Genomic DNA, 12,247 nt, shown 5'->3' on the forward strand with positions numbered 1-12,247 from the left:
CAGTTATCTCAAGGTCATACACTAACCTTCGCTTCTGCTTCTGTATGCTTGCTTTTAGCAGTTGTTCCTCCCCCCCCCCACCTTTGCCTTGTAACAAGAATATAAGCACACTCCAGCTTAAGCTCGGGGCCCAGAATTTGGAATTTATCTCCTCTGGGTCCACATGCATGAATAAACCCCACTTCGCAAACTCTGAGGCCGTCTGAGTCATCTTTTCCGTAACAACTGTACACTGTGTTTTTGTGGGAGGGGCACTGACAGCCCTTGGATGTGCAGCTGGGGCCACCCCTTGTGTGTGAGGAGGAGGCTGTTTAAGGTGTAAGCTAGGTTTAGAAGAGGATGGGGCACCTCAATGTACACTCTTGTCCTGTCAGTGTCAGGGACGGCCTGAAGGAGAACCTGCCACACAGTGCTTTACTATCATAATGGTTTCCTCTTACCATTATAAGTGTGAGCAGAGACAGCTTCCAGGCAGAGAGTAAGTCAGGGCCTGAGGCCAGGAAGAGTATAACAATATGGTTTCAATGGTTCTTAAGAGAAGAGGTTGAGAGATAAAACTTGGAGAAGCAGATGGAGACTGAATGAAGAAAGGTTTTTTATGCTATGCTAAGATTATGGACTTTATCCTCAGGTCAGCTGGTTGTTGCTACAGGGTTTTGAGCAGGAATGACAGTTATAGCTGGCTGCAGTGTCACAGATGTGGGCAAGAGCAGAAGAGGCTCACCAGTGAGCCTCTGGTGGTTGTCATCAGGCAGCAGAAGGCAGTGATTGAAATAGGGCAGTGGCCATGACAATGGATGGAGGTAAGATGATTGCCTACTGGGCGGGGCAATGCTGTTGGTCAGTTCAAGTGGAATAATGTTATGAAAATTATTTTGGAAAGCTTATGGGCTCTGCAGATGTTAGTGTTATTTTTAAATTTTATTTACTGATTTTAGAGAGAAAGGGGAGAAAGACAGACATCGATTTGTTTTTCCACATATTTATGTATTTATTGATTTCTTCTTGTGTGTGCTGGGTTCAAACCCACTACCTTGGTGTATCAGGATGATGTTCTAACTAACTGAGCTACCTGGCCATGGTGTTAGTATTATTATTAATAAGAAAATAATTATTGTATGGTGGATGAAGGTTATATTACTACTAATCTCAATTCTAGGGTAAGCAGATACAAGAATCAGCTGAAATGATGTGGGTATCCATTCTAATGTGGGTTGTGACATCCACTGACAGCTCCTTTGGGAGGGGAGGAAGTGGCTCTACTAGACTTTGAGGACCTTGAGTTAAGTGGAAAGAGCAGTGGTGTTGGGGTTAGCTGGGCTTAGGTGTCAGCGTGGAGAGTGAAGTGTCCCTGAGTGGATTTTGTCATTGAGAACACAGCTGTTTACCTGTCCTCTGTTTTCAGTCAGTCCTTTTCTTCTATTTGCTGCACTTGATACCCCTGAATGTGTAACATCCCTTTTTCTATTTTACTAGAAGAAAGAATTCCTGTCTCTTGCCATCATGTGGAAGGGAACTGGAAGGGTCTACATTCTCAAACACATTTTCAACGAATCTTTCTGTTTGTAGTTTTTGTTTGCTTTCTGAGATATTTGGAGCCTTCAATTCTGAGTGTCTGAAGCTCAAATCAGCTTTCTTGTTATCGTCTATCTATTTAGCCCTTACTGCTCAGATTTTCTTGCTTCGGTAAGTCAGTAAAGCTCCCTTATGCTTTCCATCTCCCCCCCAAATTGTCAACACCTGCATCTATTACCGTTTTCATTTATACTCTCTTTATTTTTGTCTTCTCATAGTATTTTTGTTCCTTTACTCTCTGCTCCCTTTAGAAACTCCACTCTTTTGCACGTTTGTAAAAAGCAGAGGTAAATATATTTAATTCAGCAAGTGTAAATGTTATTAGATAATAAAATAATGATTGCATGTGTTTAGAGATGTTTTTACACAAGAACACAAATTTTCCTCAGTATCCTCCATGAGGGTTCTCAAATGAATATTTATAATATTGATATTATAGATTGTCTAGTAGCAGGTTTCTTGAGAAAAATCACTTTCATTTTTTCACGGGTAGACTTTTTTTAGAATGCTCTTTTTTGGAACATTCTCTTACAGTGTATGACAGTGCAGGAAGTGCTTGGTTTCCCTCAATCAATATCAATGAAAATATGAGGTACTGTCTATAACACCACAAGCTTAGAATTTTCTGAAGATGAAGAGGAACCTGAGATTCAGAGAGTTAGTTCAGTTGCTCAGAGTCTTCAGGTTAGCCCTGGCAGAGGTGAACTCAGGATCCAGGTCTGTGGTTCCCAGTTCATTGCCTGCCCCCTTTACAAACCTGTTGGGAGCCATAGAAGAACCGTCTGGGCTGGGTCTTTCCAAGAAACCCTGTGCACTTGCATTCCCAATAAAATGTAAGCCCCAGGAGAGCGGCACTCTTTTGTTCACTGGGGTATCCCCAGCACCTACACGGTGGCCTATGGGAGGTGCTCAGTAAATATATTTATACTGAATTGCAAATTGAATTGAGTAGCTCTAAGATGTTGTTCACAAAAACAGACACGGAACTCAGGTTTAAAACATGAACTTTTTCAAAATTATTTCTAAAAAGCAATAGTGTCTACAAATGTACAGAAAAAGATGTGTCATAAATAGACCAGATAACATAGTATTAGCCCTAGGTTCCCATGGTAACCTCAGGTTCCTCTTATAAAAGAAAAATCAGAATATAAATATTTCTGCCCAGCGCTACTGTGCTCATGTACTTGATAATGTAGGCTAAAGAATTTTTATTATAAGTTGCATATGTGCCTGAATTAAGTATTCTCACGCTTTTGACCTTCCCACATAGTAGGATGAGTATGTGCACTCACTGGAATTAGAGTTGAAATACTGGTGCTATGCACGGTAGTCTCAGGATCTCTACCGTCTTCCTGCTTGCTCTCTCGAGTTCTCAAATAAGGGTGCCAGCACGTTGCTGAGCACTTACATTTGAGGACCTTTTCCCCAGAGGAACTGCAGTCTCATCATATAGAAGACTATGCTGTTCTCAACATTTCCCATAAATATTCAGAGAGAAGGAGCCTTATATAAAGGAAAGAAATTACATTGGCTTCTTTTTGTCCCTTCTCTCTGTGTCTCTTCTCTTAGGTATCAGCAGTTTTTTTCTTTATTGAGGCCAGAGGTCTCCTCCCACCTCTACTGCTTTTGATTCTGTACTAGAACTTGTGGTCATCTACTGGGTCTTCATAATGAACTTTGGTCATCTCTTAATTGACAGAAGAGGATAGGCAGGGAGCACCAGGGAGGTGCTGTTTTCATTGGTGGGCCACTGGTGTGAACAAATCTCAGAGTACAGAAGGCAAGGCAGCTTCGTTCATTTGTTTTTTTCATTAGTTCACTAACTCTCTCACTTCTCTACCCATCTTTAGGCTAACATATTTCACTGAGTATCTTTAGACATGTTATCTCCAGGCTTGATCTCACTGTTTATTGCACAATGCCCAGCCTACTGTTTACAAAGGAACTGGTAAGCACTAGCACAGTTCACAAACACCACATCTTTCAGAGCTGTTCCAGCGCCTAGCTGTTCTTCTGACTCTGAAATGTAATCATAGGAGGTCACATCATGCAGATTTTACTGAATTTTCCAGAAAACATGGCCTCTAAGATGCAAGCCATTTGAGTGCTAAGTAATTGGTGCCTGATAGAGGGCTTAAGGAAAAATCGGCTGCAATGAGTCTGTTGAGAAGTGGTACAATGTTGTATTTTATGGGAGAGTTTAAAGGATTTTTATTGGTAATTTTCCCCAGATAGTTTTTACTTGCACACTGACTTGTGATAACACTGTTTTACATTGGAGCCTTTAATCTTTATAGTTTCTTCTAAAATTATATGTTGTATGTTTGTGTCCTATCTACTGCAACAAAATCACATAAACTTATTGAGTGTAGGGACTATGTGTTATATTTATTTTAAATTTCCCCCAATGTACTTAGGCCATAGTACTTGTTTAATAATTGAGTGCCACATAGTAAAGACTGATATATATTAATGTAATATAATAAAACACTATATATTGCTATGTGCATAAATCATTATATATGATGTATATTCATGTCAATATATAAAAATAATATATGTGTATTGTCAATATGATGTCAAGTTATCTATCTATATATGCATATTATTTTTATATATATGTTTGATTTGAAACATTTCTAGTCTATATGTAGTTAAACAGTAACAACTCTCATAACTGGGGATTGATTGATACCCCAGGTTTTCTGTGAGTACCATGAGTCTTTTATAGTGTAAATGACCTCTGTATTTGGGGGATTCAGAGAAAACCAGAGCTGGTCAGTAGTTCAAGGGGTAAAAACAGATTTCATTCAGGAACTGCTGCAATAGGGGAAAAGAGATCTTAGTGTGGAACTGGGCTCAGTGACTGTAGCACAGACAGTGGAGATTTGTGGGCAGGGAGCAGGGTGAATGTCAGTGGGTGGAAATTACTAAGAAGAAACATCAGGGGTGAGTGGGAATTCTGCTAACCCATTGTGACAGGATTTTTGCTAAAACTAAGCTATGCGAAGATGGACACAAGAGCCCAAAAGTCAAGGATTCATCCAGAAGAGAGTTCAGAGGAGCCTGAGGAAAGATTGGTTAAGGAGAGAGTTTTTGTCAGAGGGTGCTGTGGGCATCCAGCATTTATTTGGGTGTATAATGACATTTTATGTTTTAGGCATAGGATAACACAGTTTGAGTTTCTGTTACTTGAGGGTTGGTGCCTACACCTTTATTGGTTAGCATGAGAGTGTGTGAGCATGTGCATGTGTGTGTACCACGATTTGTGTTGAGGGATAGTCTTCCGTAAGTTTTTGGTGTTGAGGAGTAATTATTCTCTATTACTCTTTGAGTTGTTTCCTGGTTCCCACATATGCACAGTGTAATGTTTTCAGGGAGTTCCATCATTTCGCTATTTGGGGCAGTGTCTTTATGCCCCAGCTTTCTGGGATTTGCAGACATGTCTAAGTACCTGCCATCTTTCGAGTGGGGTAGGGCCAGCCACTTACTCCAGTTTATAATTTGGAGAGTGTGGCTTGTGAGTGGATATTCTGTAGTTTAGAGTGTGCTCTGGCTCATAGCAATATATTTGGTGGTAAACTGTTAGGAGCCCTGAAATGCAGGAAAAATTGTCAGGAATTTCCTTCCTTGTCAGGAAAAGTTGGAAACACACTGACATAGGCAGAAAAGATAACAGGGTGTCCTGTTTGGTGCACCTCTCCAAATTTTCAGTTTCTATAGGAGCCTGCATTGTTCCTTATCTCTGCACTATTTTACAACATTGTGAGTTGTAAGAAACCAGTAAGAATAGTACTGGAAATGTAGAAGCCAAAGAACTTATATGTATGACCCATGGACATGAACTATGGGGCGGGGGGAGGAGTGGGTGGGAGGGGGTGTTGAGGATAGAAGGGAATAAAGGGGGGAAAATGGGACAACTGTAATAGTAGAGTCAATAAAATATATTTAAAAAAAAGAAACCAGTAAGAATCCAAATGATTCTGGTCCATAGAAATGAAAACGCAAGCCCTGGCTGGCGTAGCTCAGTGGATTGAGCGCGGGCTGGGAACCAAAGTGTCCCAGGTTTGATTCCCAGCCAGGGTACATTCCTGGGTTGCAGGCCATAACCCCCAGCAACCGCACATTGATGTTTCTCTCTCTCTCTCTATCTCCCTCCCTTCCCTCCCTAAAAATAAATAAATAAAATCTTTAAAAAGAAAAGAAATGAAAAGGCTTGTTATTCTTTGGAATACCATTGATTATTCTGCTCTGGATATTTACCAGCTCTGTAGCTCTAAGTACATTCATTTCACTTTCTGGATTGTCTGCTTATGTGTGTTCTTTGAAATCCCCTTTGAACTGGTGGTACCTACTTACTGATTGACTTGCTACTTAATGACTCATATACAATCTTGGAGCTATAGTAATTTTATATTTGTATGACAATTTTTTTTACCTTTTCTCTTTAATTACTCCTTACCACCCAGAAATTCTCATTTCCAAGGGATCAGTTTAAGCACTCAATGTTTACTTGGGTCTGTGGCTAAAATTTTGGGGTGTTATCTGTAAATCTGTAAACTTACATGCTGTAATTGTCTCTATTCAGTACCTTGAATGCCACTCAGAATATTTTTGGTGCACATATTTTATGTTTTGTGATTTTACTGTATCACACGATTTCTTACATTTTTGCCATGCTTTTAAGAGTTGCTTTCAGAAACAGATTAAAAAATTATTTGTTACAAGCCCAAATGAAATAGCCTATTCTATAATTTAAAATAAAACCTAGTTGTCTTTGTTTTATTCTACATTCTAAATCCCTGACCCTAACTGCTGCTTTATGCATGAAATGGGTTTGAATTTAAGTATTTTATAATTATAATTAAACATATTAAAGCTTCCTGCTGAAATCCTAAGAATTTTGTAACATAACAATATATGTAGCCCTTTAGAGTTTAAGGATAATGTAGAAGAGGCAGATAGGATAAACAATCTAAAGAAAATTAATTGGCATATAACATCCATCATTAAACCAGGAAACACAATACTATACCTTTTCTATGTTATTTTTGCTGTTCTCATCCCATAACTGGCAACCTGAGTATCACAGAGGCAGTGGTGAAGAGATTTCTTGAGCTTACCTATTTTATTCAGAGACCTTGCTTCATTTGAAATTTATGCCTAACATCTCAGCATCATTATTTTCATTATTTTGCAAGGATGATAACCAATTACCCACATTTTACATATGAGGGCCAGGATCTTCTCAGTGGGATCTGGAAATAGGAAAGACTTCCTAATACAAATAATTTGGAACAAGAGAAACTATGCAAGTGCATGGATGGTTAAGGCTATTCTACGACAGCAGATTGTGGTAGGTGAATAATGCTCCCTTAATGACCCCTCCAAATATTCCAATTCTAACCTCTGAAACCTGTGAATGTTACCTTATTAAACCAAACAGGGCTTTGAATACATGATAAGAATCTTGAGATGGGAAATTATCTGGGTGGCCAGCCCCTAGATGCAATCACAAGGGAAGGAGAGAGAAAGCAGTGTGTTTATAGAGTCAGAGAGTGGAATGATGCAGCCACAGACCGACAAATGCTGGTAGCCACCAGAAGCTGGAAGAGACAAGGAGTGGATTCTCCTCTAGAGCCTCCAGTGGGAGCATGGCCCAGCTCATACTCAGTGATACCAACTTTGGACTTCTGGTCTCTGTTGTTTTAAGCTGCTAAATTTTTGGTAATTTGTTACAGCAGCCATAGGAAAACTAATACAATTTTGTGACCTGGAAGTGGGGACTTGCTGTAACAAATATCTGAAAGTGAAAGTGGCTTTGGAATTGATTAATGAACAGAAGCTGGAAGAATTTTAAAACATGTAATAGAAAAAATTCAGATTGCCTAGAACAGTCTGTTGGTAGAAATACGGATGTTAAAGACTCAGTGAGGACTCAGGAAAAAGTAAGGAGCACAGTAGGAAAGGCCTATATTGTTTTTTTAAATTTTAATCTTTGTTCAAGTACTGTTTTCTTCCTTTTACTCCCATTCCAGCCCACCTACCCAACCCTCCCCACTTCCCTCCCATCACCACCCTCCCCCTGGTTTTTGTCCATGTGTCCTTTAAATTTCTTCCTGTAAACCCTACCCTTTCTCCCCTGAAATTCCCTCTTCTCTCCCCTCTGGTCACTGTCAGTCTGTCCTCTATTTCAGTGACTTTGGTTATATTTTGCTTGGCCTATATTGTTATTAATGTCTAAAACCAGTGTATTTTGGAAGCAGGTAGCACAGGTCCACAAATGAGAAATTTTGCCTTGATATGGATGGTAAACATAGTCTTCCACATCTAATCATCTAATCCTCTAATTTAGATGATGATATTTGGGGCTTTAAGCTGATGAGATGTAGATGAAGTTTTAGATTTTGAGTTGATGCTGAATGGGTTGAGACTTAGGGGACATTGGAATATGCGAATGCATTTTGAATGTGAGAAGAATATGAATGTTTGGGTCCAGAAGGTGGATTGTGATAGGCTAAATAATACCCTCTCCTCAAAATAATATGCATGTCTGCATCCCTGAAACCTAATGTTATTTTTTATGAAAAAAAAAAGACTTTGAAGATATGACTAAGTGAAGGATCATGAGATGGAGAAATTATTCTCTATCATCTAAATGACCCCTAAATGCAAACACAAATGTCCTTATAAGAATAAGACAGAGGAAAATAAGACAGAGGAGAAGGCAGTGTGACCACAGAGGCAGAACACAGAGCGATGCATCCATCCTTAACCCAGTGAATGCCAGCAGCTGCCAGAAGCTGGAGGAGGCATGGGGCATATTCACCCGCCAGCCTTTAGAGGGAGTGCAGCCTGGTGACACCTTGATTTTGGCCCAGTGATGCTAACTTTGGACTTCTTGCCTCCAGAACTGTGAGAGGATAAGTTATTGTATAAGGTGGCTAAATATATGGTAATTAGTTGCAGCAGCCACAGAAACCTAATAATACACACATGGAGAGGAATCAAATCATTTCCCTTATCTGTGTACTGAATATGAGATAGCATTATAATTGCTGTTAAATTTCTCTGGCTATCAGGTTTTCATATTAGAAACTTTTACTACTCTTTCTATTTTAAAACACTCACCTTTTATTTTAAGCATAATGGCATTATATAAACTGCAAATGCTTGTAAATAAACAGAAGACTTGACTTTTGCTCTTAGCTGTGCTCCTTACTAGCTGTGTATCTGTGGGTGAATTACACAATTGGAGTTTCAGTTGAACAGTGGAAATTGTATGAGCATCTCTTCCTTGCATAATCATTATAGGTATTTAACACTGTAAATACATATGAAAAATACCAGATAAATAATGTAAATGCAAGACTCCTTACTGCTCAACTCTTGAGTATGCTTTCCCTGAGTATTCCAAAGTTATGATGAGCAGTTTTGCATATAAATCACTGACCACATTTAACATTTTTCCCCCTTAAATTAGATGCTAGAAGTGAGTTTTGGGGTTCAAAATTTTGGACACTTTAAAGCTCTTGGTTCACATCAACAAATGTCTCTCCAGAAAGCCTGTACCCCTTTACACTGTCATTGGAAGCACACAAGTGCTCATTTTACTGCATTGCTAACTTAGAGAATTTTTAAAAAGTATTTTAAATATTGTACCAACTTGATGAAAATTATAATTTTTATTTCTTTGACAAGGTTTGACATTTTTTGTATATTCTTTGACCATTTGTTTTGTTCTTTAATGAATTGCTTGTATTCTTTGACTGGATTTCCAAATAATTATTTGTCCTTTTCCTTACTGATTTCTAGAAACCCAGTATTCTTAAGTTAATTAACTTGTGTTTTGTGTCATTCTTTACCAGTTTGTTGTTTATTTTTTACTTTAGGTGATGACTTTTGTGTTCAATATTTGTATGTAGTCAAATTCAGTGAACTTTTATTGTTTTCCCCCATCCCTTCCTTCCCTTCCTCCCTTCTTCTCTTCCTCCTCCCTTCTTCCCTCTAGAAAGCCTTTCCCATCTGGCTGCTTTTATTGATTGTTTATGTTGGTATATTTGACTTTAATTGACAGTAAAGCATAGTGGAGATCCAGGCATTTATCAAAAGACATAATCTCAAATTATCTCTTGCCAAACTTTGTCAGAAATTGGAGTGGGAAGAATAATATTTAGAGATGATTGCCTGGAGGATATGTGGAATTTTATTTCTGGGGGAGGGTATGAGTGCAGCATAAAGAAAGACCATTGCTTCCAGCCTCATAGTTCCACCTTCTCTAATTTACGATCCCTTCTCATTTTATTTTGTGTATATGCAGAAATTGAGGCACGAGGAACAGAAACCCACTGGGTTGTGCCTTATCACATCAGCACTAACTAGCTCCTTTCTCTATATCATCCTCTCTATCCCTATTGCCATTAGTAAGGATAATAATTCCACCATTAATCAAATGCTAACTCAGTGTAGCCTAACTTGCCTGACATTTTACATGCATCATCTTAACTAATTTTTACGACAGTCATGTAGGATAGTAAATATTATTATTCTAATTTTACTAATGAAAAAGCAAATGCTTTGAGAAGTAAGTGACTTGCTCATTATCGTATAGGTTGTATTTGGAGGAATGGGAAGTGAATCCACACCCAGACCTTTCTGATTCCAGCCCCCATTTCTTCACTGGTGTTCTTGCCCTGTGGTCAGACGCACACACCCAGGCACCTTCCTGCCTCCCTCATGTGATTTTCTGAATGATGGTGTGACTTGCCATTTCTGTTCTCTCCTGTCAGGGATACAGTAAGGGAGGCAAATAGAATGGATGAAGCAGAAGAGCAACATCCAAGATAGTGAGCTGAATAAATAAGATATTGAACTGAAAAATACTTTGGGGAGGACTTAGAACTTCTCCCATTCTCCCCGTGCTCCAATGGCATTTTGTTCTGGTTCCTCTAAGCTCAGGTATCGCATGTGTAATGCTCTCTAGCCAGTGGAGGAGGCTGTGAAAATTTCAAAGTAACCAAAGGCCAAAGACAAGTGGGTTGGTCTTAATTTGACAATTATTAGAAATGTCTATTTTACAGACTTGCAATTGATGGCACCCTGCTGTGGTACATATGTATTAAGCCTGAAGCTGCTTAAAAAACTGGTAGTCTTTGACTAACATTTGGGTTATTAATTATTACACCTCTGTTAAATTTTAAACAGAGTGAGAATTAGATCAATGGGAATGGTTCCCTTATTTTTTTCTTTGAAAAACTTGGGACAGTGACAGCATTCAATTTCATAGTATTATTTTGTTCATACACTCTTCTCTACCAATTATTTAGAGCTCCAAAAGTTTGCAAAAGAAACAGGGACATGTGCTGTTGCCTTTTTGGGGTGGGTGGGACCCAAGGCAATGGACACAACTTGAAAGCGTTGACTGTCCTGTCCCTCATCACATCCTCAGTGCCGACTCGGTGCCTGGCATGATAACTTTTAGGTGCAAAAACTGCTTGGGGTGGCTCCAATGGAAGAAGAAGGAGAGTCAAGCAGAGAGTACTGTTTGGAATCAGGCTTGTGGACAGGTTTGGGGTGATGGAGAAAGCACAGCTGTCCCTTTAACACCAGCTCTAACAAAGGCTGTTTTTGTGATTGTTTGCAGAAAGACTACCACTTTGAATACACAGAATGTGACAGCAGTGGCTCCAGGTGGAGAGTTGCCATTCCGAATTCTGCAGTGGACTGCTCTGGCCTGCCCGACCCCGTGAGAGGCAAAGAGTGCAGTACGTGTGACTTTGGGACCATTTGTTTCCCCCTTCATATTTGCCCGTGAAGTTAATTATAATGAATAGGAGACCTTTGAAAAAAGGAACATGTAGCTTTAATGCTAGCAGAGCCAAGACATCCTTTTTCAACACCCGGTGTCCCTGTGTCTGAAATCTGTAATGAAACACAGGCAATGTTAAAGGATGTCTTATTTATTTATTTAAAAAATCTGGTGTACTGTCTTTTTCTATTTCTTTTAATAACAATACTGTATTAGTTTCATGTGTGCAATGTAGTCATTCTACATTTATGCACCTTATGATGTAATCATTATGATATGCCTGGTACCCATCTGTCACCATACTTAGTTATTATGATATTATTGACTATATTCCCTATGCTGCCTATTACATCCCTGGAGCTTATGTATTTTATAACTGAGAGTTTGTGCCTCTTAATCCCCTACACCTTTTCCACTCATCTCCCCACCCGCTTCCCCTGGCAATCATCAGTTTGTTCTCTGTGCCTATGAGTCTGTTTCTGTTTTGTTTTGTTTTTCATTTTTTACTTTTTAGATTCCATGTATAAGTGAAATCATATGATGTTTGTCTTTCTCTGACTTATTTGTTGGCAGGGTATAGGGAAGTGGTGTATTATTTACTTGAAATTCTGAGGGTAGAGTGGCAGAATGTCTCTTTAATAGATTTCTGTTTTTAATTTAAATTTCTAAAAAGTTTAAAAAATTTTCATATAATACACATTATGTAAAATTTATCATCTTAACCATTTTTAAGTGTATAGTTCAGCAGCATTAGGTACATTTACCAACATCTGTCCATAGAACACTTTCATCTGGCAATGGCTTTCGTGTTTTTAGCCATAGAAATAACGTAATTTTCTTTTTTAATGTAAACTACATAGAGAC

General features: G+C 38.8%; 1 protein-coding gene across 1 annotated transcript in view; it reads left to right on the forward strand.

Annotated features, from left to right (window-relative positions):
* Nucleotides 1-12,247, forward strand: part of ELAPOR2 (endosome-lysosome associated apoptosis and autophagy regulator family member 2) — a 183,760-nt gene that overhangs the window by 68,184 nt on the left and 103,329 nt on the right. The window contains exon 2 of the mRNA XM_045828926.1: nt 11,219-11,339. Within this exon, the coding sequence (XP_045684882.1) occupies nt 11,219-11,339 (121 nt within the window). The remainder of the gene's footprint in view (nt 1-11,218; nt 11,340-12,247) is intronic.

This window comes from Phyllostomus hastatus, unplaced genomic scaffold, assembly GCF_019186645.2.
Source record: "Phyllostomus hastatus isolate PE091 unplaced genomic scaffold, TTU_PhHast_1.1 phas_scaffold_78, whole genome shotgun sequence".
In the NCBI taxonomy this organism is placed as follows: Eukaryota; Metazoa; Chordata; class Mammalia; order Chiroptera; family Phyllostomidae; genus Phyllostomus; species Phyllostomus hastatus.